This window comes from Loxodonta africana, chromosome 1 (assembly GCF_030014295.1).
Source record: "Loxodonta africana isolate mLoxAfr1 chromosome 1, mLoxAfr1.hap2, whole genome shotgun sequence".
NCBI lineage: Eukaryota > Metazoa > Chordata > Mammalia > Proboscidea > Elephantidae > Loxodonta > Loxodonta africana.
This window is the reverse complement of record NC_087342.1, coordinates 211,826,463-211,853,175: the sequence shown is the minus strand read 5'-3', so window position 1 is coordinate 211,853,175 and position 26,713 is coordinate 211,826,463. Positions and strand designations below refer to the sequence as shown.

The window sequence follows — 26,713 nt, the reverse complement described above, 5'->3', positions numbered from 1 at the left end:
AGGATTAATCATAGATTCCTGGCCTGATTAAATGGGTGGATAGTGTTGCCATTTCCTGAGATAGGGAATGCTGTAAAGGAGCTGGTTTGAGGCGATGAGTTCAGTCTGGACATGTTAAGTTTGAGGTATCTGGAAGATTTTCAAGCAGAGATTTGCTGAAGGTAGTTAGTTACATGGGTTTGGATTGAAGATAAGGGACTGGTGTGTCAGTACAGATACTGGATTCATTGGCAAAAAGATAGTGGCTGAAGCCAACAGGACAGATTGTTATCATCCAGGTAGAGTTTAGGGTATGAAGGAAACGGGCCCATGAGAGAGTCTTGAAAAAGAGGTAGGTAGAGGAATATGAGGCTATGAAGGAGGCCATGAAGGGTAGGTCAATGACATGTGCTGCATTGAAACCAAGGGACAAGTGGTTCAAGTGTAGAGTGGACAACATTAGCACATTATCTTTGAGAACTGAGAATAATTAGAAAACTAACCCTATAGCTATAAAGTGGAAGCAAGACAGTTTTAGATTCCAAGTGGTATGTGTATCATTCAAATCTACTTTGGATGCTGATTGGATATAAATGATATGTAGTAAGTAGAAAAAGAAAACAAAAATTGACCTCATCAAGCTCAGCAGCTGATTATGCCATACAGCTAAATTCCATCCTGGCATCCACAGCACGAGTTATAGTGGTAACTGGAGCCCTAGGGGAACTGTAGCGAGGGAGATATCCCAGCCCTCCCTTTTCTGGTTCTGTCAGCCTAATTTATATGGGGTAGACACAAGTGCTTATCTTACCACTGATGACATTTCAGTTCTTAAGATTATTTTATTTTAAAGAGGATTTAAAAATTCTTTTATTATTCACATTTAGATAAGCTAGGCTATTTGATAGCATTAACAAGGATGCAGACTCATGCCAAAATAGCTAATAACTAACTACATTGAATGTTTAGTGATAGGCACTCAGTTAAATGCTTTATATGAGCAACTTTTCTGGGTAGACATAATTGTCCCATTTTGCAGATGAGGACACTAAGGCTCAGAGACATTAAGTCAGTGACGAAGCTGGGTACATACCTCAGCAGTTTAGCTCTTAGCTTGTTTGCCAGATTCCGTTAGTGCTCTGAAGTCTAGAATATGAAGGATGGTAACAGGACTCTAGAAAGCTTCAGCACCAAAAAATGATCTGAGCATGAAATCTCTGTGTAGATATGTTCTTTTTTTCCCCTCTGCTATAAAAGCAATTCAGGCTCATTATATAAAATCTGTGAGATACAGAAATATTGCAAAATGCAAGCTAAATCACATTTCGTGAAGTCTTAATGCAAGATTGAGTCTCTTATAAAACTCAGGGATCAGACTTTACAACTTCCTTGGAGTAGGGGAAACCACTATAGGGATAAAATAACCACTTCCTTCACAAAAGGCTTTGACTTACCTCTTAAGGGAAACCCTGGTGGCGTAGTGGTTAAGTGCTATGGCTGCTAACCAAGAGGTCAGCAGTTTGAATCCGCCAGGCACTCCTTGGAAACTCTATGGGGCAGTTCTACTCAGTTCTATAGAGTCGCTATGAGTCGGAATCGACTTGATGGCAACGGGTTTGGTTTTGGGTTTTACCTCTTAAGAAACAGCAGTTGTAATGGAGTTATATGTGAAACACGTCATATGTGCATTTAACATACCCAAATTCATTATGGTGCTTGGCAGGCAGTGAGCATGTGTCCCAGGATAGGAGTAAGGGGATAAGAGCAATGGTTATACAACTGGATTAATGTAACTTTTACCGTTAAGCTGTACATCAGGGGAAAAAGAAGGCAAAATGGCAAATAAAGTGTTTTGTATAATTTTACAGCTACCACAGCAGCTAAATAAACAAAGTAAAAATAAAAAAAGGCTGCACCTGTTGATATTACTTAGGTACAACTAAACACTTCATGAGATTAGTTTTCTTGGTTTGAAGGTTTAAGGTTATGGATTCATGGGTCTATCCAGTCAATTGGTGTAACATTATTTTTAAGAGTTCCTGTTCTACTTCCTACTTCAGTGTATCAGCTTCTTGCCCAGTGGGTCTTTGTGTGCCTCTCACGGTAGCTCCAACCTGATGCTTCTGAGGGACTTTTTAAGAACAGTTTTGATTATGCAATGCTTTTCAACCAAATGTTGACTTAAGACTTCTCCCTCTTATTAGATCTAACCTTCGAATTTTAGGATAATTCCAAAGGCTCCTTTGGCCATCCCATGACTATTGATTGCATATAGGCTGGTTCTTGCAGTATTCTTGAGAATCTAGAATTCTGCTGAAGCTTTCTGGGGTTCATGTACTCATTCATTTATTCAAGGAACAATAAAGACTTCCTACTCTGTGTCTTGAACAGCCTGAAGAACAAATAAATTAGTCTTGGAGGAAGTACAGTGAAAATGCTCCTTAGAAGTAAGGATGGCAAGACTTTGTCTTGACTACTTTGGACAAGTCATCAGGAAAGACCAATTGCTAGAAAAGGACAAAATGATTGGCAAAGTAGAAGGTCAGTGAAAAGCAGGAAACCCTCAATGAGATGGATTGAGACAATATTTGCTACAATGGTCTCAAACACACCAATGATTGTGGGGATGACACAAGACTGGGCAATGTTTTGTTTTGTTATATATAAGGTTGCCGTAAGTGGGAGCTGACTCCACGGCAGCTAACAACTCTGTTCCAGGTGGCGATGCCAAGGTGGGCCTCTGAGGAGATCACAGTGTTGAGGGTGTGCCGGAGATTCCTACACATGTAGGTCCTGAGGACTATGACAAAGGACATCTGTTTGGAGCAACAAATTCTCCATGGTGATGTGTATGGCAGTGCCAGAGAAAGAAGGCATCACTTCATAGGCAAGTGCCAAATAGAGTGATCTAATCTTCAGCAGTGTTGAGATATTCTGTAGCTCAGTTACAGATAAAATTACAGAGGTCTATTTATTCATATTCTGTAAGTTTAACAAATTAATCTTTGAGAAAATATTGCAAGGCATAATCATTATTTAAGGTTCATTAAAGTTTTTCTAATGTTCTCAGTGGAACCAGCCTGAACTTATAGCCTAAACCTGTTCATACACAGGGCTGGCTTCATAGGAGTGTGACCTGTGCAGTCACACAGGGGCTGCAGCTCAGAAGAGTCTAGCACTTGGTTTAATGCTGTGCTGTCACTGACTTGAAATTCTCAATAATTTCTGAACAGGGCACCCTACATTTTCATTTTGTACTGGGCTCCACATATTATGTAGCCAGCCCTGTCTATACAGCTGCCTCATCCATGCTTCAGATCAACTTCTAGCTCATCTACATATTAATTAGGTCACCTTGGATATTATTTAACTTCTTTGAGCTTCAGTTTCCTTTCTGTAAAGCAGTGTACACAACAAGACTACCTAACTCAGAGATGTAGGTATTAGATAGCGTAAAGTTCTTAGCACAGTCAAGATATGCTAAATAAATCACAAGCAAACAAAACAACAACAACAAAACTTTCCACTGTTGCCTCTTAGGTAGAAATATATAACATTTGTCTGTATTTCTCACCACAAGAATGTTTTCAAGGTTACAAGTCTCTCCACCCATCCCTGGGGAAAGCGGCAAATTGTGCATGCCTCCCAGAATGAATTCCTGTAATGAGGTAATGAGGGAATGTGTTTTCTTCCTGATTCTAAATCACAAATATCAGAGTGATTTATCCATAAAGGCAGGCCAATAATCTATTTCAGAATATTTTCCTCCAGCGCAAGACCTGGCTCATGTCTAAGCTGGCTTTAAGTGATTTTCTTCTTCTGATTCCCGTTTTGTACAGCGTACCTAGTCTTATGGTGATGTTTTCCTGGAAACAGTTCCATTTGAATTTCTCCTAATATAATTCATGACCATTTTGCTTAACTCTAATTATCTGGATCTTCTGAACGCATATGGGTGCCAAATATCAAGCTGACATATTGAACATTGTAGGGAACATGTGTTTTTTCTGAAAGAAGGTGAAGAGCATAGTCAGCAAGGGACTATCGTGGAGCAAGCAATCATCAAGATGGGTTCGGCAGTGGGGAGCCACACACCTAAACTGCTGGCTCTGGAAGGGGAGGAGAAAGGGCATTCTAATCCCACAATGGAAAATAATAATTTTCCATATTTTGCAGAAATTATCTGTAGTGTCTCTCTAACATCTTTCATGCTTCTCCCTCCATTACATTCTTAGTTTTAGAACTGTAACTCTGGTTATCCCTGCCAGCTGAACATACCTTCCTAGATCCTGCCACCTCCTCGGACTACTGGCCTCTCCATCTCTCTCTCATCACCAACCTTCTTTAATACACGTTTCTTGAGTTCCTGGTTTGTGCCAGTGCCCAGTGTAAAATTTCAGGCCATCTCTTTACTATCTGTCCTCTGTGTGCTACTTCTACCACTGCCAAGTGTTTCTTTTATTTTTGCATTCAACAAACACTTGTTGAGAGCTTAGTATGTGTCAGAGTCCCTGGGTGGTGCAAACAGTTAAGCACTTGGCTGTTAACTGAAAGGCTGGAGGTTTGAGTCCACCCAGAGGTATGTCGGAAGAAAGCCCTGGTGACCTACTTCTGAAAAATTATCCATTGAAAACCCTGTGGAGCACAGTTCTACCCTGACACAAATGCAGGTGCCACGAGTCAGCATCAACTCCATGGCAACTAGTTTTGATTTGGCTGTAATGTATCAGACATGTGACATTCTACCTTTGATAATTTGAAAGAGTATAAGATTCTGGGTTGAAAGTACTCCTCTGTCCATGCCCCAATATCTAGAAGACATTACTTCACTGTTTTTCAGCCTTCAGGATTGCTGCTGAGATGTTTAGTTTTGACATATTCTTTTGAATCTGTACTGTTTTATTTCTCTCTCTGAAAGCCTTTAGGATGTATTTCTTTATCTCTGATACTCTGAAAACTTACGATGATGAGCATTAGTGCAAGCCTTTGGTCATTTATTGTACTGATCACTTTTCAAGTTGGTCACTCCTAACATTGAGTTTTGGGAACTTTTCTTGTATTATTTCTTTAATAACTTCTTTCCTTCCTTTTATTAATTTTTCTTTTTGTAACTCCTACTAGGTAGCTATTGGACGTCTAGATTGATTTTATACACACACACACACACATATTTTTTCTTTCTTATTTTCCATATTTTGTGTTTTTAGTTTACTTTCTGGGACATGTCCTTGTGTTTATATCTAACATTTCATGTAGTGAGCACTGTGAATATTTGTGGAACAAAGGAATTCATAAATGCAGGTGAGTCTATAAAGAAGATGGTTTAGACGAAAAAATAAAGAGTATTTCCACCTCAACACCATTGACTTCATTTAAAATTTAGGACAATTCTAATTTTTCTATGCATTGAACTAAAAATGTAAGACCTAAAAGTAAAAATGCAAGACCTAAAAGTACAGGTCGCTATGAGTCAGAATCGACTTGATGGCACCCAATAACAACAACAACAAAAGTATGGTGGAACTTGGTAATTTATTAAATGGAAAAACAATTGTACTTTGTACACTGTACAATCGAAGACCTTCTTTCTTCCAAAAGAGTAGTGGGTTTACTGTTGCACTTCTGCAAAGAGTAGAGGAATCTATCAGGGGAGGAAAGTTTCCATTCGCTACTGGATTTCTGGAAGTAGCAGAGGAATCTATCAGTTCACTGCTGGGTTTCTGGAAGCATTGGAGGGATCTATCCATTTGTCTGGATCTGGAGTCTCTCCTACTTCTCACTCACAGTTCTGGCTGTATATTCTTTTCTTGACCAGTAAGTCTCTTGCTGACCTTGAATCTCTCCCTCGTCCTGATCTCCCTCTTGTCCCTCTATTGAGAAAGCTCATAGTCCCTCTGTCTTCCACCCTAAATGAATGCCTCCTGATACCTTCAAGCTGGAAACCTTCAACTGTTAATTCAGTGTAAATATCTTCCATCTCAATCCTTGTCCATTCCATTTTTGCCGCACTGTCCAAATTCATGCCTTATCAAAGCCAAACCCACTGCCGCAGAGTAGACTCTGACTCATAGCGACCCTATACGATGGAGTAGAACTACTCCTAAGAGTTTCCAAGGAGTGTCTGGTAGATTCGAACTGCCGATCTTTTGGTTAGCAGTCATAGCACTTAACCACTATTTTCTGTTTTCCTTCTCACTGAAGTTTTCTTTTTAAAATATTCTAAAAATGTATATAATATATGACAGAAAATCTACACACTCCCACTTAGGCCATTTATAATGAAGGCTAAACCTACAAGGGAAAGTCATACGACATCCTGTGGAAGTTTCATGGATTAAAGTAGCTAAATTTAAAGCACTAAAACCCTCCCCGCTCATAAACATTGTTGTACCTCTTAGCCTATGGGAAGGAGAAAGGTAAATTCAATTAAGCATTATGGTTTTTACTGTCTCCTGAGTAAGTGACAAAAAGGATGTTTGGGCAGGGCTGAATAGCAGAATGACATTAAGCCTTAGCACATTCTTCTTATTTCAATGACTGAGCACTAATGATTGTTACACAGTGAACTGTGTCCCCCAAAATATGTGTTGTAAATCTTAACCTCTATGCCTGTGGTTATAATTCCATTTAGGAACAGGTTGTCTTTGTGATGCTAATAGGGCAGGATTAGTGTAGGGTATATCTTGAGTCAATCTCTTTTGAGATACAAAAGAGATTAAATGCAAGGCCGCAAGTAGAGACAGGGAAAGAGAGATGCCAAACCACATGAAGATCACCAGGAGCAGAAGCTCAAAGAGACAAGGTCCTTTCTCCAGAGCCAAAAGAAAGAGAAAGCCTTCCGCTAGAGCTGGCACCCTGAACTCAGACTTCTAAACTTTGAGAAAGTAAACTTCTGTTTGTTAAAGCTATCCACTTGTGGTATTCCTGCTACAGTGGCAGTAGATAACTAAGACAAGGTCTTCTCTGTTGACCTCAGTTAGAATAAGAAAGGCTGTATATAAGCCTGTATATGCGAGCCCAAATAACAGATTAATGACCAAAAGGGTACTGACATTTATTAGAATGCATTTATTTTGGAAAACAAGGGCAGTGAACAAATCCAGATGTTAAGTCACTGGAAAAATGAACACATACATCAAGTCAATAAAAACCCAAAGCCATTTTCATTCCTTAGTGTTATTCTTATATCTTGTTGTTGTTGTTAGGTGTTATTGAGTCGATTCCAACTCATAGCAACCTGACAGGACAGAGTAGAAGTGTAGGGTTCCCAAGGGGCAGCAGGTGGATTTCAACTTAGAAAGCTGAATTTTTCTTCCATATTTTTACATTGCACTCTTATCAGTGTATAAGCTTATCTTTGGTAAGATTCAGTGTTAGTGAAACTATTCTATTCATCATTCAGGTCTACCAGTTCCTATGCAATACAATGAGACACGTGAAGGTCATTAAATAGGATATAATGTAATGTAAGATCAAATGGGCACTAGTCCCACTTGGTGGACAGCTTCTTAAGAGAAATCCTGCACAGACACCATGCCCTTTCTTAGTGTCATGCCTAGATATCAGCTTCCTGACTATATTGGCACTACCAATATTCCAGGTCTTTTCATTACGCCGTGACACAGTGAACATTCGGTAACTGTCTATGTTACAAATGTGAATAACAAAAGAAGGGCTGCTACCATGGAAACATACCTGATGGCCTTTGTGGTGAGCTCCTTGCTACTTGAATACAAGCAAACTCCACACAATAAAGGGCCGATCAACGTTAGGTATAAAGCTTCTATACAAGAGCACTGATTATTCACTTTAATGAATGCCTTGAACATTTCAATCTGAGGCAGCATTATTCTTGTCCAACCTCATTATTAGACAAGCACAGGGGAACTTACATTAAGATATATTTCTGATTGCAAAGCACAAGTCAATTTAAGCCTATCTCCTATTTTTTGTCTCTTGTAAAAACAAGCTACGTAGTTTAAAGATAAGTGTACTTAGAAATAAACTATGAAAAGCAAACTAAGAAGCTAGTTCAGTGCCAGCTACATTTCAATAGATCAACCTCACTTAATTGTATGTGTCAGATATTTCTTCTTCTATATGGTGCCGTCCTCAAAGGAAAATTCACTGAAAGGCTTCGAACATTCAATATTTCAAAATGTAACTGTATTTTATACATGTGGATATTTTAAAGAAGGATTTCTTTGATCAAGTCCAGGCAATATTCTTACTAAATCAATATGCTATCAAAGAATCCTGATTGTCCATAATTTAACAATTTTTAAGATACTATATAGTCAAAGTTTGAATTAACAAAAAGGAATGAGAAACATCTTTGATGGTAATGGGGGTGGGGTGGGAGTTATATCATGAGCAGTTTTCTTTTGAAAAAGAACTTTCACCCTCTCTGATGTCAATTAAGAATCCCTGGATGCTGCAAATGGTTAATGCTCAGCTGCTAACCAAAAGGCTGGAGTCTCAAGTCAACCCAGATATGTCTTGGAAGAAAGGCCTGGAAATCTGAAACCCAGACATAGACTGAGAGTCAGGGTGAGGCCTGGAAGAAAAGGGTCCAAGTAGGAGGAAGAACATTACAAATGCCAGGGGTGAGGAAGACCAAGGCAGGTCCATGGAACTATACGTAGTTTAGAAAAGCTGGTGTGTGGAGTGCTGGGGAAGAGGCAGGGACCATTTCTGAAGAGTTTTATGCGTCATAAATGTACACGACCATTCAGCATTATTTTGTGGTCTCCAAATCCAACTAAGCCCCGACTACAGCCTGAAACCCTTCTGTTTCCCTGTCAGCTCTTTCTCCTTTTAACCATGTGGGCATTTTATACTTTCAAACCTTCTATCTTTAGCCAAAAAGTGGAAACAACTTAAATGTCAATGAACTGATGGAATGGGTACACAAAATGTGGGCTACCCATACAATGGAATATTATTCAGTCATGAAAAGAAATGAAGTACTGATACATGCTACAACATGGATGAACCTTGAAAACGTTATTCTAATTGCAAGAAGCCAGACAAAAAGGCCACATATTGTATGATTTCATTTATATAAAATGTCCCAAATAGGCAAGTCAATACAGACAGAAAGTAGAGTAGTAGCTGCCAGGGGGTGGGGAGAGGAGAGAATGGGGAATGATTACTTAAAATATATGGGTTTTCCTTCTGGGGTGAAGAAAATGTTCTGGAAATAGATAGCTGTGATATCACACAACTTTGTGATTATGCTAAAAATCACTCAATTGTACACATTAAAAGTGTAAATTTTATGATACATGAATTATATCTCAATAAAAACCAAACCAAACCAAAGGTAGAGGTCCTCCTCACATTCAGATCATCTCATGTCACAAAGAATGTAGAAGGCAAGAGATAACAACTTCCTCAGCTTCTTGCAACCAAACTTTTACATTTCTTAATCCTTTCCTCATTCATTCTGTTCTGCATTTAACAAATACTCTGTGTCAAACATTCTGCTAGTAAGTGGGCATTTATCAACGAACAGTAGGGGCACAGTCCCTACCCTCAGAACTTCACTGTTCAGAATGAAAGTCAGATATTTTAGGAGTAATTACAAGCAAGCTATTGGGAAGAAGAAAGGCCAACCTAAGGTAGACTGGGGAATCAGGGAAGCTTTTTTGGAAGAAATAATGTTTAAGGTAAAATTTTAAGGGTAGGTAGATGAAGGGTTTGGGGTGGAAACAGAGTGACAGGTGGAGGGAAGAAAATGTAACGATGCCTTAAGGCAAAACAGAGCACGTGTGTCTGAGGGATACAAAGAAGTTGAATGTGGCTGAAGGACAAAGGGTGAGTGGACAGGACAGGAGGTGAGGTGGCACAGGTAGGCAGTGGCTAGGTCCTATAAGGCCTTTGAAGCCACTTAAGGATTTCAGCAATGAAAAGCTCTCCAGTTGCTTTCACTGCTTTACTCCAGTTATTCCCATGTATGTGTATGCAGAAAATGAAAATACCAAGAACTAAGAAATCACTGTTCTCTCCCTCAGCAGTTGCTCAGGTGTGAGCAAAGCTATCTCCACTAGAGATGCTAACTACTGTGCCTTGCTATTCGCCATTGCTCATTGCCCAAGACACCAGGTTGTCATGGTGGATAGAGGGGAGAAGGACACCTATATATGGATACTGATTCCAGAGCAAGAGAGGTACCCTGTCACCAAAGAATCCCATTCAACATGGTTCTTTTCCTACTGGGGTGAGATGGGAAAATCTGGCATCACACTTTCTACAGTGAGATCCCTATTGCCCCTGAGGAACATCATGTTTTCCTCAGCAAAGTTTGTTTGAACCTCAAGTCCAAAAGAATACTTGTCACAGATGCTGTGAGACCTCTTCAGTTTCTCAGCTATGTATGCTGTTATTCTGACCATGCTGTCCCTGTATGCCTCTGGTCAATCACTGCTGGTGGTACAGACTTGGGTGATGGCATCACCCACACAACGGCCCCATGTCATCCTATATATGGACTAAGGTAGCTGTGACTTGGAAGACTACTCCTAAAGATTGTGAGGGAAAAAAAGAGGTCACAGCTTCACTACTACGGCAGAGGAGGAAATTGTGCATGACTTTTTACCCTATCCTGGACGTCAAACAGGTACGGTGTAGCTATTGCTGCTTACCCTTCCTTCCTGGAGAAGAGCACTGTGCTCTCTGATGGTTAGTTGATCACTTCTGGCAACGAGAGGGGCAGAAATCAGAGCTTCTGATTGCAAGACCACTTCTGAATCAGCCATAGATGTGATGCTTATATGGGAAAGGAACTATATGCCAACACAACATGCACTGTCTGGTCTGGTGGTACCGCCATGCATCCGGTATTGCTGATTTTATAACACAGACAGATGCCACAGCCTTGGCACCAATCACAATAAAAATTATCGCTCCTTCTGAGTGCAAATATTGTGTTTGGCTTCTCTCTTTACGTTCTAGCAGATGTGGATTAGCAAGTAGGACTCTGATGAGTTTCGCCCATCCATCATCCACTGCAAATACTTTTAAAAGAACTACTGGCAGAACACTGCACTTTCCGTTTGAATTAGTTCACAAATATAACTTCGTCCTGGCAAAGGTATAGATTTTATGTAAGACTCATCAATCTGGAATAAGCCTTCTTTCAAAAACACCCGTCTTTGTCTTATGCTAAGGCAAGTATCAGCACTACTTGAAATTATACTCAACTATTTATTTATTTTTTTTTACACATTCTGAGATTATATATGCATCTCCGTTAGTCTAAAGGTGAGCACATGTTGTTGGGCACTTCGTATGACAGACAGAGGCTAAGGGTAACGTTATCAAGGGACAGGAATGATTGGCTTGATGTGATAGCTCGTTGGCTGGCTGACAGTTTCTTATGAGTCATTCTCTCCTCTAGGGCCTGATCAGATCTGAACAGGGTACTAATGGCAATTCCTGGATTTCACTTGAGGCTGGCAAGAGTTTATGAATGAATTGTCACTTCTTTCTTACACCAAGGCTAGAAAACATAGGTAACCTAAGCCTTAGGATTCATTTTCTTTCTTATCCAGTGTTTTTCCAGCAGAATATCATGGGGCTAAATTACTCACATAGTTGTAAAATTTGTAGTTGTACCTGTAAATTTATGCATTTTTAAAAATTTACGTAAGAATTTTTTACACAATTCTGAGCTCTTAATTCTCAGCTCTTGAGGATGACTTAACACTTTGTTTTTCTACTGTCATGTGAGAACATCACAGCCCAAGGATGCATCATTGTGTAAGGAAAAATAAAAGTGCTACCAAAAAAAAAACAACCCAGAAAACAGAAATTGGAAAAAATAAACTAGAGAAGCGTTTTTAAGTAGGAGGAGTAACATGATCAGGTTTGCATTTTAAAATAAATTCTCTTGCCCAGAAGTGCAGGATGGATAGGAAGCCGTTTAACAGAGCACGCTAAGAGGGTTTGAGGACGCTAATTCCCTCCCATCTGTGAGACCTGCTAGTGGCTGGAACCAGTATGGTGGTAGACAGAATGTGGGCAAGAGCTGACTGGAGCAAGAGAGATTTAGCTTGAAAAAAGTGGAGATAGATGAGATATGATGGCTGAAGGTGAGGGAGGGGTCAAAGATGACACCTAAGCTTCTGAAAGGAAAAACCCAAAACCAAACCCATTGCCGTTGAGTTGATTCCGACTCATAGTGACCATAGGCTCCTGACAGGAGGAACTGGGTAAATAAATCATTGTGCCACTTACAGAGAAAAGAAATGGATTTGGAAAGAGGATGGGAGTGGGGGTAAAAGAAGACTGTTCATTTTGAACATGTTAAGCTGGGAGTGCTTGTGAGAGAAGGGGAGACATGGGGTAAGCAGTGAATTAGTAGGTGTGGCACTCGAGAGAGGCTTGGGCTGGCATATGAATTTGGCAGTCATGGGCTTATGGTTGGTATTTTTAGCCATGGTAGTGGATGAGCTGATTTTAGAATTTTCTAATTCTGGAATTAGAAAAGAAGGCAACCTCACAACAGAAGCCTGAACAACATGAAGCTTTAGAAAGCGGATAGAAAGATGGGATCTGCCAAGGAGGCTGAGCAGGAGCAGCCAGAGAGAACAGATTCCTATGGGATCATACAAAATGGAGGAAAAAAAAACAAAAAATGAATAACCGGAACACAAGCCCACAGCCGTTGAGTCGATTCCAACTCACAGTAACCCTATAGGACAGGATAGAGCTGCCCCATAGGGTTTCCAAGGCTGTAAATCTTTACGAAGCAGATTACCACGTCTTTCTCCTGCGGAGCGGCTGGTGGGTTCAAACCGTGGACTTTTTGATTAGCAGCCTAGTGTTCTAACCACTGTACCACTAAGGCGCCTAAAAAACAAACACACAAACCAATAAGTTACCACCAAAGAAACAAAAAACCAGTTCAATGAAGGACGTGCAGAGAAGCAAAATAAAAGTAGTTTTGGTGGGAAGAGTCAAGGTGGAAATTAGATTACAGTGATTTGAGGAGGGTGAAATATCGATGATTCCAGCCACACTGAACTTGTTTTAGCTTGCCTCTATATCATGTCCTTTCTCTGCCTGGGATACTCTTCCCCTGGGTCTTCATATGGTTAACTCTTATTCACCCTTAAAGTCACAGCTTACATGTTACTTCCTATGGAAAGCCTTTCATGACTCTATAAGTCTAGGTTGAGGACATTTCTCTGGGCCTTCAGAACACCCTATATTTCCCCTATTATGAATAGCCCTTATGAACTGTATGGTAATTATTTTTATTTCTGTCTTTTCAATGACCTGTAAACTTCTTGAGGGCAGAGACGAGGTTTTATCCATCATTTACCCCTTGCATTTAGCACAATGCCTGATTCATGGTTGTCATTGTTAGTTGGCATTGAATTGGCTCCAACTTATGGCAACCCTATGTACAGCAGACAACAAGTTGCCCCGTTCTGCACCATCTTCAAGATAGTTGGTATGCTCCAGTTCATTGTTGTGGCCGCTATATTTTGAGTGCCTTGAAAGTGGGGGGCTCATCTTCCAGCATTATATCAGATAATCTTCTGTTGTAACCCATAGGGTTTTCATTGGCAAATTTTCAGAAGTAGATCACCAGGCCTTTCTTCCTAGTCTTAGTCTGGAAGCTCTGCTAAAATCTGTCCACCATGGGTGGGCCTGCTGGTATTTGAAATACTGATGACACAGCATCCAGCATCATAGCAACACACAAGTGACGACAATACGACAAACTGACGGATAGGTGGTGGTGACATATGACATATCCAATAAATGCTTGCTTGAGTGAGTTAATGAACTTACCTGAGTCAACATGAACCCAGATTCTTCAGGATATGGGATAATTAAAGTAACATAATAATAATAATCAAACTAGTTCTTTCTCTTACTTTGAAAGTTGTTAGGGAAATGGGTCTACCTAAATGTATAAAATCAGTATTGTGTGGTAATTTTAGACCAAGTTTTTCTTGCCATTTCTGTTATGGTTCAAACAAAATGGCTTTCTGCCTATGCATTTCTATTGACTCTAAGGTATAAGCTCACGCTGGTGTAGATATCTACTCATCTGAATGAATTGTTTAGTTTATTTTCAATACGTTTTATTTTGTACCTCCTGCGAGACCAGCACTGCTTCATGCTCAGGAAACACAAATGCCTGGGAACTATTGTCCTCCCAGTTGCTGCAGACTGTGGAAACCATCTGCTGAAGGTGAGATTGGGCAGGGCTGGGGTCACTGAACAGATTTCAGTTGATCCCTCCCATGCAGCCCACAACAGAATATGTTCTGAGCCTTCAAAATGCTCTCACACTCTCGAAGACACCAAGAAGGCTCACCTTAGGGAAATGGAGAGGCTGTAATTTTGCTAATAAATGAATCTTTACTGGAAATGTTATTGCCTGAACGGGGTCATCTCCCATATAGAATGTCACTCTGGCAAGGGGCGCAGGCTGGGAGGTTTCTCCTACAAGTTTATTGGCTTCAGTTGGCAATTTAAATGAATCAGGCAGATGAGAGAAGAGACAATAAAGCCGAGGTTCAATATTAGAGAATGGATGGTAAGGGTATTGTAAGCACTTTATATGGTTACTATTGAACTAAATGTGTTGTCGTTGTGTGCCGTCAAGTAGATTCTGACTCATAGTGACCCTAGAGGACAGAATAGAACTGTCCCACAGGTTTCCTAGGCTGTAATCTTTATGGGAACAGATCACCAGGTCTCTTCTCCCTCAGGGTTGCTGGTGGGTTCGAACCACTGACCTTTGGGTTAGCAGCCAAGCACTTAATCGTTGCTCTACCACTGCTCCTTTAGATTACATATATATATGTATTTTTTTCCCATTTTCCCCACTTTGTCTGCTTGCACTTAAAACTCACACACTGTCACAATTTTTCCTATTGAGCAATCTATCTTAAGAATACTTTCTCTGACATGTTGATTGAAGTGATGTATAAAGAAAATGTGTTTGGATTAACCCTTAGAATCCTGTAGACAAGAAAGTGCTCTTTCTTTTCTTCAAGATCACTTCAATTGCCAATCTTTCTCTTACTATAGACAGTGAGGGAGGAGATTTTGAAAAAAAAAAAAATTTACTCAAATAAGCATATAACTACAACTATTTTAAAAACCCTCTGATGGAATTAAAAAGAGGATTGTAATAGCAAACCACAGAGAGGCTGAGCCAAGCCTGGGAAGTCAGGGAAGTCCTCCCTGAGAAGGAGATACATAAACCGAGTAGGAGAGGGAATCAATTGTGAGAGAAGGCATGGCTGAAGGAGAAGAGGGGTGGTGGCATGGAGAAGGTGAAAGCTTTAAAGCTGCCAGGAGCTTCTTGCACTTGCCAATCAGAGAGAAGGTGGCTGTGGCTGGAGATGGTATGCAGAAGGGAAAGAGGAGGATGATGAGGTTAGTGAGGTCAGCTGTGGTCAGGTAATGTAGGGTCCCCTACCCCATGGAAAAGAATTTTGGGTTTTATTCCTAGAAGCAATGAGAAGTGATCCATGCTCTCTGCTCAAGGTAGTGGCATGATCCTAAGCATTTTTAAAAGATCAACCACGGATCCCGTAGATAGACAGGGGTAAGGGGGGCAGGTAAGGAGTGTCAGTTCTATGCGGCGGTTCAGGAGAGCAATGACTGCGGCTTGGTCCACGGTGTCGGCAGTGGAGACGGAGAAAGCTGTAAGGGTTCTACAGGCCTTTTGGAGATAAAGAAGCCAGAAATTGACTGCCTATAGTTGGCACAAAAGGAGGTGGGTTGAGAATGCCTCAGATTTCTGGCATGAACAACTGGATAGACGCTGATGTCAGGGGGACGCAGGTTTGCGGTGGGATGGGGAAAGCAAGCAAGGTCATGAGTCTGATTTGCAATTGCTAAGTGTGAGAGGCTGGTGAATAGATAACAAGGAGCTCAGGAGAGAGGTCTGGAATGGAGGTAACTGAAAACACGGGAATAGATGAGTTCAGCCAGGGAGAGTATACAGAAACAGAAGAGGTCCAAAGACCTGCAACACTGAAGTTTGGGTAGAGTAGGAAGCTCCAGAAAATGATGCTGAGAGGGATCATCTTGAGAACTGGGAGAAAAATAGGGAGGAGGTTACATCACGTGAGGCAGGGGAAGAGAGTGTTTCAGGAAGGGGGGAATATTTTAGGACTGGACTTGCTAAAATGTCAAGTGTGCAGGGCTCTACAAAGCATTCAGCAAAAGAGAAATTAATGGTGACCTTAGGAAGGTTTTGCTAGTCAGAAACCTGGCAGGGCTGCGATCCTTTCTTGCCTTTTCCAACTTCTAGAGGCCACCCTCATTCCTTCCTCCATCTTCAAAGTCAGCAAACAGTGGGTTGAATCCTTTTCACACTGCCATCTCTCTGATCCTTCTTCCATAGCCATCTTTCTCTCTAGCCACAGCTGGAAAAGGTTCTCTGCTTTTAAGGAACCTTGTGACTAGATTGGAGCCCTGGTGGTGTAGTGGTTAAGAGCTTGGCTGCTAACCAAAAGGTCAGCAGTTCGAATCCACCAGCTACTCCTTGGAAGTCCTATAGGGTTGCTATGAGTTGGAATCAACTTGATGGCAATGGGTTTGATTTTTTGGTTTTGGTGACTAGGTTATGGGTAACGCAGGGTCATTTCCTCATCTCAAGGTCTTTGCGTTAATCACATAGGCAAAATCCATTTTGCCAAGTAAGGTAACATATTAACTGGTTCTGGGAATTAGCGTGTTGACGTTATTCTGCCTACCACACCAACATAAAAAATTATTAAAAGGGTTGAGTCTGGATGGAGTTTAAGGTAGATTTGGCTAGGAAATCCCGCTAACCCTACTTTCAAAATATATCTAGAATCCTAAGACATCTCACACCTCCATTTCTACCACCTTCATCCAAACCACATCATCTCTCACCAGGGTTGTTTCTACAGCCTCCTAATGGTTCTCCCTGCTCCATCCTTGCCTCCTAATCCATTTTCAACAGAGTAGTCTGAGTGATTCTTTTAACACATGCCAGATAATGTCAATTCTGTGCTCAAAAACCCTCCAACGACTCTCTATTTCATTCTGAGTTAGGGGCTGTCATGGATTGAATTATGTTACCAAAAAGTGTGTGTATCAATTGGGCTGGGCCATGACTCCTGGTATTGTGTGATTTTCCTATACGTTGTAAATTTTGCCTCTATGATGTTAATGAGGGAGGATGACTACAGTTGTGGTAGTGTGGCAGGACTCAACCTACAATATTGGATTGTGTCTTGAGGCAATCTCTTGAGATATAAAAGAAAGAAGCTAGCAGAGAGATGGGGGACCTCATACCACCAAAAAAGCAGTGCCAGGAGGAGAGCGCGTCCTTTAGACCCAGGGTTCCTGCACAAAGAAACTCCTAGTCCCGGAGAATATTGATGAGAAGGCTGACAGAGAGAAGCTTGCCCTGGAGCTGACGCCCTGAATTTGAACTTTTAGCCTACTTCACTGTGAAGAAATAAATTACTCTTTGTTAAAGCCACCCACTTGCGGTATTTCTGTCATAGCAGCACTAGACAACTAAGACAAGGACAAAGTCTTTACAATGGCCTACAAAGACCTACAAGGCAAGTCTATACAATGGCCCTAATGACCCTCTCCCAGCCCAGAACTCTCCACTGTGCCCTGTGCTCTGTACACCAGCCTTCTGCTTTCTTTAAACAATCCAGGCTTACTGCTGGAGTCTTAAGTGGGAGGAAGGATTCTCTGTCTTTTCATTCTGCTTCACACTCCAGCACCTTGAAGTGGAAGGAGAGACATGGCCTGATTCTCGATGTCTTTTTTCTGTCCAAGGATCTGGGCAGGAAAATGAGGGAAGGATGAACACCTTATGACTTCACTGCCCATAGCTGTACAAAGTGGTTGCCCCTGTTTCTCTGGCTAGTACCAGCTTCCCACTGATGAATGATGTGAGGCTGACGTCCAGATACTCACTTTTTTATGGGGTGCAGATGTGTGAGATTTGAAGGGGTACCAGAGGGACATCCTCACTGCAGTTTCCTTATGTGGGAGATCTGGCTGCTCTAGCTCAACCTCTTCAACATCCTGTAGCTCCTGTCCATGACAATACAGGCTATAGTTTCTTGCTTACTTCTGGGAACCCCTTACCCAGGGACTGGCCTTTGGATGGGCCACCATCAAGACAGTTCAAGCTCAGTGACCTTTCTCAGTGTAAAACCAGATCCAAAAGAAACTCATCCATCCTTATAATCAGTGATGAGACCACAGGTTAATCTACAGGCACGCCTACTTCCACGCTGCCCTATCTTCCCAACGGTCTTTTCCTTGCTTAGGAAGAAGGCATAAGGAAGGTTAATAAGTTTGCTTCCTAAATGAGATTCCTGGCTTTTGCCCAGTATTTACCAGGAATTCTCTAAGAGCCTCCCTCACTTGGCTTTGGGTGATGCAGGAAAGCACTTCCCCATGGCTCCCCTGGGCCTTCCAAGACTGCAAAGACCCTCTCCTTCTTCCCTGGCTGGGCTGGGTAAGGAAGGTGGGGTAAAAAAGTGCGTAGAAAGTAGCATGGATGGTTATGGTGATGATGATGAAGTAGCAGCTATTTCTTATAAGCCTCAAGAAGGGAGTTGCTCTTCAGAATACGAGGTTCTTATGTCTTTATTCTTTTAGCTTGCACACAGATACCCAATGCCAGGAAATCAGGAAAACATTCATGCACTGTTGTTGTTGTTAGGTGCCGTCCAGTCGGTTCCAACTCATAGCAACCCTATGCACAAGAGAACGAAACTCTGCCTGGTCCTGCGCCATCCTTACAATTGTTGTTATGCTTAAGCCCATGGTTGCAGCCACTGTGTCAGTCCACCTTGTTGAGGGTCTTCCTCTTTTCTGCTAACCCTGTACTCTGCCAAGCATGATGTCCTTCTCCAGGAACTGATCTCTCCTGACAACATGTCCAAAGTATGGAAGAGGTAGTCTCACCATCCTTGCTTCTAAACAGCATTCTGGGTGTACCTCTTCTAAGACAGATTTGTTCGTTCTTTTGGCAGTCCATGGTATACTCAACGTTCTTTGCCAACACCACAATTCAAAGGCATCAATTTTTCTTCTGTCTTCCTTATTCATTGTCCAGCTTTCACATGCACAGGATGCGATTGAAAATACCATGGATTGGGTCAGGCGCACCTTAGTCTTCAAGGTGACATCTTTGCTTTTCAACGCTTTGAAGAGTTCCTTTGCAGCAGATTTGCCCAGTGCAATGCATCTTTTGATTTGTTGACTGCTGCTTCCATGGCTGTTGATTGTGGATCCAAGTAAAATGAAATCCTTGACAACTTCAATCTTTTCTCCGTTTATCATGATGTTGCTCATTGGTCCAGTTTTAAGGATTTTTGTTTGCTTTATGTTGAGGTGCAGTCCATACTGAAGGCTGTGGTCTTTGATCTTCGTTAGTAAGTGCTTCAAGTCCTCTTCACTTTCAGTAAGCAAGGTTGTGTCATCTGCATAACGCAGGTTGTTAATGAGTATTCCTCCAATCCTGATGCCCCGTTCTTCTTCTTACAGTCAGCTTCTCGGATTATTTGTTCAGCATACAGATTGAATAGGTATGGTGAAAGAATACAACCCTGACGCACACCTTTCCTGACTTTAAACCACTCCCCTTGTTCTACAGGAACAACTGCCTCTTGATCTATGTACAGATTCTTCATGAGCACAGTTAAGTGTTCTGGAATTCCCATTCTTTGCAATGTTGTCCATAATTTGTTATGATCCACACAGTTGAATGCCTTTGCATAGTCAATAAAACACAGGTAAACATCCTTCTGGTATTCTCTGCTTTCAGCCATGATCCATCTGACATCAGCAATGAGATCCCTGGTTCCACACCCCCTTCTGAATCCAGCCTGAATTTCTGGCAGTTCTGTCGATACACTGCTGCAGTCATTTTGAATGATCTTCAGAAAAATTTTGCTTGCATGTGGTATGAATGATATTGTTTGATAATTTCTGCATTCAGTTGGATCACCTTTCTTGGGAATAGGCATAAATATGGACCTCTTCCAGTAAGTTGGCCAGGAAGCTGTCTTCCATATTTCTTGGCATACCCAAGGGAGCACTTCCAGCACTGCATCTGTTCGTTGAAACACCTCAGTTGATATTCTATCAATTCCTGGAGCCTTGTTTTTCACCAATGCCCTCAGTGCAGCTTGGACTTCTTCCTTTAGTACCATGGGTTCCTGATCATATGTTACCTCCTGAAATGTTTGAATGTTGACTAATTCTTTTTGGTATAATGACTCTGTGTATTCCTTCCATCTTACTTTGATGTTTTCTGTGTTGTTGAATATTTTCCCCATAGAATCTTTCACCATTGCAACCGGAGGCTTGAATTTTTTTTTCAGTTCTTTCAGCTTGAGAGATGCTGAGTGTGTTCTTCCCTTTTGGTTTTCTATTTTTAACTCTTTGCACATGTCATTATAATACTTTGCTTTACCATTTCTTCCTTTTGCTTTAGCTGCTCGATGTTCATGAGCAAGTTTCAGAGTCTCCTCTGACATCCCTCTTGGTCAATTCTTTCTTTCCTGTCTTTTCAATGACCTCTTGCTTTCTTCATGGATGATATCCTTGATGTCATTCCACAACTTGCCTGGTCTTCAGTCATTAGTGTTCAATGCGTTGAATCTATTCTCGAGATGGTCTCTAAATTCAGGGGGGTTATACTCAAGGTTGTATTTTGGCTGTCATGGACTTGCTCTGATTTTCTTTAGTTTCAACTTGAACTTGCATATGAGCAACTGATGGTCTATTCCTCAGTCTGCCCCTGGCCTTTTTCTGACTGACGATATTGAGCTTTTCCATCGTCTCTTTCCACAGATGTAGTCAATTTGATTCCTATGTGTTCCATCTGGCGAGGTCCATGTGTATAAAACCCACTGCCATCAAGTCAATTCCGACTCATAGCTACCCTGTAGGACAGAGTAGATCTGCCCCATCGAGTTTCCAAGGAGCGCCTGGTGGATTCGAACTGCCAAACTCTTGGTTAGCAGCTGTAGCACCACTACGCCACCAGGGTTTCCGTCCCTGTGTATAGTCGCTGTTTATGTTGGTGTAAAAAGGTATTTGCAATGAAGATGTCATTGGCCTTGCAAAATTCTATTATTCAATCTCTGGCATTGTTTCTATCACCAAGGCCATATTTTCCAACTACTGATCCTTCTTTATTCCCAACTTTCGTATTCCAATCACCAGTAATTATCAATGCATCCTGGTTGCATGTTCAATCAGTTTCAGACTACAGAAGCTGATAAAAATCTTCAGTTTCTTCATCTTTGGCCTTAGTGGTTGGTGTGTAAATTTGAATAATAGTCGTATTAACTGGTCTTCCTTGTAGGCATATGGATATTATCCTATCACTGACAGCATTGTACTTCAGGATAGATCTTGAAATGTTCTTCTTGATGATGAATGCAACATCATTTCTCTTCAAGTTGTCATTCCTGGCAAAGTAGACTATACGATTGTCCAAATCAAAATGGCCAATACCAGTCCATTTCAGCTCACTAATGCCTAGGATATCGATGTTTATGCATTACATTTAATTTTTGAGGATTTCCAATTTTCTTAGATTCATACTTCGTACACTTCCAGGTTTCCATTATTAATGGATGTTTGCAGCTGTTTCTTTTCATTTTGAGTTGCGCCATATAAGCAAAAGAAGGTCCCGAAAGCTTTACTCCATCCACATCATTATGGCTAAATCTAGTTTGAGGAGGCAGCTCTTCCCCAGTCATCTTTTGAATGTCTTCCAACCTGGGGGGCTCCTCTTCTGGTACTACATCAGATAGTGTTCCGCTGCTATTCATAAGGTTTTCTCTGGCTAATTCTTCTCAGAAGTAGACTGCCAGGTCCTTCTTCCTAGTCTGTCTTAGTCTGGAAGCTCAGCTAAAACCTGTCCTCCATGGGTGACCCTGCTGGTATCTCAATACCAGTGGCATAGCTTCCAGCATCACAGCAACATGCAAGTCCCCACAGTGTGATAAACTGACAGACACTACTACAGACTTAAAAGTCAACAGAGTAGCAAGCTGTGGTGGAGTGAAAGATTCAAGTTGAACAGAGGAAAATGTCATCTGCTGGTTAAAGAACAAGTACAGTCTGTCCAGATATGTTTAGCTGGAGAAGCTGTTGTTGCTGGTTGCTGGAGATACTGACTCATGAGGATCCCATGTGTGCAGAGTAGAACCGTGACCGTTCAGAAGCAGATAGCCAGTCCTGCCTTCCGAGAAGCCTTTGGGTGGGTTTGGATATCTGAGCTTTTGGCTAGTGGTTGAGTGCTTTACCATTTGTGCCATGAATGAGGGAAATTTTATGGGGTCTAAAATTTCATTTTCTTAGTGAAGAGGTTTCAATTTTACCCTAAAACTTTTAATTATTCATAGCTAGAAATTCTTTCTGGAATTTAAAAATTGATTACACTCTTACTTTCATCTTTTAGGCTTTTTTTTCCTGTTTTTAAAAATCACATATGTTCCCAGTAGAAACTTGAGAAAATACATAAAAGCTTCAATAAGAAAAAAAAAAAGTAATAATAATACACAATTGTGTGCCTGAGAAATAATCAAGTTTGGTGGGAGATAGAATTCTGATTTGAAACAAATTTAGAATTATATCATAAATGGAAAATCATGCTTAATATTTATTTTATTTTATTTCCTGGGTTAGAGAGTTAAGCAATGGACATATTTTGGGTAATGAGATTTGGAATATGAAATTTATCAAACACCATTATGACCCTGAGAAAACAAGTATCTCTATTTTGCTTTAAATAACAGGAAATATTTATTCATAAAAAGACACTTCCAGCATCCATTTCTCCCCTTGACTAATGCCTACTTGCTCTTGGCAACATCTTGCATTTGGTGATGTTAAAACAAGGGGAAACTGAGGCCCAAATTAGATAAACAGAAACAAAGGAGACTCAGTGGAGACACAATGATCATAAAATTGCAAAACCCCTTTGTGACAACATATTTGTTAACCATGAATTCGTTTAAAATTTACCTTGTGAAATGAATCTAATTTTATGGAAAGCAATCTAGTTCTCCCTCTTGTTTCCTGAGAAGGTAACTGTAAACCTTTGGAGTCTCCAGAAGGAATTGAGATACCTTTGTTGTGCAAACGAATATGGCTGGCCAGGCCACAGAGACCACCTAGTAACCTGATCTCAGAAAGGGGGCATGATTCAATCAATCATGTTAAGATTAGCCAATGGCCAATTTTCTACTCTATTTCCTCCTTTCCTCCTTAAGACCCTATTGTAACTGGCCCTCCTGTTCTTTTTTTTTTTTAGAACTAAGAAGTTTCCCTGTGGGCACACAGGTTAACTACTGGAAGAAACTCTATGTGCTTTAATCTTTTTTGGCTTTGATTATTTTTGAGGTCAGCATATATTAGGTACCGCTGAGATTTCATGTGGACTCTGATTGAATGAGAAATCTACACTGGGAGGAGGGGGTGGGGAAAGGCCAGGGGCTGGAAGGAGAAGTGTTGTTGAACCTTTGTGGATGTATTTCCTACAGGGGTGACCTCTTCTCTGTGTCCTGCAGACTGAGAAGCAGAGCAGCGAGCAGTGGCAGTTTGCAGGATGTGAGGTGCCTGGGGGGACATAGCCAGGGAACAGTTATCACCAGGAGGCCTGGACCAGGGCTCCCATCAGGTAGAGAGTGAGGATGTCTTCTCTTCTATAACTTACCAACTAGAAGGTCACAGGATCCCTGGATCTTAAAGCTGTCTCCTTTCTCCAGCCACACTATAAGAAGAATTCTCCATAGTTCTTTTATACTTTAATAATCAAGAAACAAAAATGATATTTTCCATATCCTTTAGTCTTGTTTTTGTTTTTTAAAGTACGTGAGTGTGAGTGAGAAAAAGGGAGAGAAAGGACTTATGGCTTCCTCACTAAAATTCTAAAGCCTTTGATAAGAAAACATAATACATCCTTGCTACTGTTTGATGAAGAGCTTCTCAGAACTGTGTGAAAGAGCACTCTAAAACTGAGGCACTTGACAACTAGAATGGTTGACACAGGTCTGAATTGGACTCCATTTTGTCCTAGGACCCATGACCACATTCTGAGGTGGCCCACCCAGACTGTAGCAGGAACCAGCTCCAGAACGCAGGAAACTCAGTCGAATACTCAAGCCAATATAAATTCTCGGTAAATAAGTCTTACAGAGCATGTTGAATATCAACCAATCATATGTACCCCCATACTGTTTCCCAACGCTGTACAGACTTCTGCAAAACTGAGTACATGCATACTTCATTTTATTGTACTTCAAAGATACTGTGTTTTTTACAAATTGGAGGTTGGTGGCAACCCTGCATCGGGCAAGCCTCTTGAGGTCATTTTTCCAACAGCATGTGCTCACTTCATGTCCTGCATCACATTTTGGCAATTTCACACTTTTTCATTATTATTTTATCTGTTATGGTGATCTGTGATCCGTGATCTTTGATGTTACCATTGTAATTGTTTTCGGGTACCACGAACTGCGCCCATGTAAGACAGTGAACTTAATCCATAAATGTTGTGTGAATTCTGGCTGCTCCACCGGCTGGCTGTTTCCCCTTCTCTCTCCCTCTCCTTGGGCCTCCTTATTTCCTGAAACATGACAATACTGAAATTAGGCCAACCAATAACCCTAAAATGGCTTCTAAGTGTTCAAGTGAAAAGAAGAGTCTCACATCTCTCATTTTAAATCAAAAGCTAGACAGGATTAAGCTTAGTGAGGAAGGCATGCCGAAAGCCAAGATAGGACAAAAGCTAGGCCTCTTGCGCCAAACGGTGAGCCAAACTGTGAACGCAAAGAAAAAGTTCTTGAAGGAAATTGAAAGTGCTATTCCAATGAACACATGAATGATAAGAAAGCAAAACAGCCTTATTGCTGATTTGGAGAAAGTTTTAGTGGTCTGGATAGAAGATCAAACCAGCCACAACATTCTCTTAAGCCAAAGCCTAATTTTTGAGCAAGGCCTTAGCTCTTTTCAATTCTGTGAAGGCTGAGAGAGGAGGTAAGGAAGCTGCAGAAGAAAAGTTTGAGATTGGTTCATGAGGTTTAAGGATGAAGCCATCTCTATAACATAAAAGTGCAAGGAGAAATGCGAGCGCTGATGTAGAAGCTGCAGCAAGTTATCCAGAAGATCTAGCTAAGATAATTGATGAAGCTGGCTACATTAAACAACAGATTTTCAACGTGGACGAAATAGCTGTATATTGTAAGAAGATACCACTTGGGACTTTCATAGCTAGAGAGGAGAAGTCAATGCCTGGCTTCAAAATTTCAAAGGATAGGCTTCCTCTCCTGTTAGGGTCTAATGCAGCTGACGACTTTAAGTTGAAGCCAATGCTAATCTGCCATTCCAAAAATCCTAAGCCTGTAAGAATTATGCTAAATCTATTCCCCCTGGGCTCTATAAATGGAAACACAAAGCCTGGATGACAGCACATCTGTTTACAACATGGTTTACTGAATATTTAAGGGATCAGAAAAAAAGATCCCTTTCAAAATATTACTTCTCATTGACAATGCACCTGGTCACCCAAGAGCTCTGATGGAGCTGTACAAGGAGGTTGATGTTGTTTTCATGTCTGCTAACATAACATCCATTCTATAGCCCATGGATCAAGGAGTACTTTTGACTTTCAAGTCTTATTATTTAAGAAATACATTTCATAAGGCTATAGCTGCCATAGATAGTGATTTCTCTGATGGATCTGGGCAAAATAAATTGAAAACCTTCTGGAAAGGGTTCACCATTCTAGATGCCATTAAGAACATTCATGATTCATGGGAGGAGGTCAAAACACCAACATTAGCAGGAGTTTGAAAGAAGTTGATTCTAACCCTCATGGATGACTTTTAGGGGCTTAAGACTTCAGTGAAAGAAGTAATATGTAGTGGAAATAGCAAGAGAACTAGAAGTGGAGCCTGAAGATGTGACTAAATTGGTATAATCTCATGATAAAACTTTAATGGATGAGGAATTGCTTCTTATGAATGAGCAAAGAAAGTGGTTTCTTGAGAAGCAATCTATTCCTGGTGAAGATGCTGCGAGTATCACTGAAATGCCAACAAAGGATTTAGAATATTACATAAACGTAGTTGATAAAACAGTGGCAGGGTTTGAGAGGACCCACTCCAATTCTGAAAGATCTACTATGGTTAAAATGCTATCAAACAGCATTACGTGCTACAGAGAAACCTTTCATGAAAGGAAGAGTCAATGTTGTTGTTTTTAGAGTCAGTTCCAACTCATAGTGACCCTATGCACGACAGAATGAAATACTGCCTGGTCCTGCACCATCCTTATGATCGTTATCCTTGAGCCCATTGTTGCAGCCACTGTGTCATTCCACCTCGTTGAGGGTCTTCCTCTTTTCCACTGACCCTGTGCTTTACCAAACATGATGTCCTTCTCCAGGGACTGATCCCTCCTGATAACACGTCCAAAGTATGTAAGATGCAGTCTCACTATCCTCGCTTCTAAGAAGATTCTGGTTGTACTTCTTCCAAGACAGATTTGTTCATTCTTTTGGCACTCCATGGTATACTTAATATTCTTTGCCAACATCACAATTCAAAGGCATCAATTCTTCTTTGGTCTTCCATATTCATTGTCCAGCTTTCATATGCACAGGATGCGAATGAAAATACCATGGCTTGGGTCAGGCGCACCTTAGTCTTCAAGGTGACATATTTGCTCT

At 41.0% G+C, this 26,713-nt stretch overlaps 1 protein-coding gene across 4 annotated transcripts in view; it reads right to left on the bottom strand.

Annotated features, from left to right (window-relative positions):
* Nucleotides 1-26,713, bottom strand: part of AIG1 (androgen induced 1) — a 297,796-nt gene that overhangs the window by 18,404 nt on the left and 252,679 nt on the right. The window contains exon 5 of one of the 4 annotated variants that reach the window (XM_064291595.1): nucleotides 22,687-24,610. The exons of the other annotated variants lie outside the window; for them this stretch is intronic. Coding sequence (XP_064147665.1) covers nucleotides 24,604-24,610 — 7 coding nt within the window. The 3' untranslated portion in view covers nucleotides 22,687-24,603. Of the gene's footprint in view, nucleotides 1-22,686; nucleotides 24,611-26,713 lie in introns of those variants that run through there. 4 annotated transcript variants of the gene reach the window in all.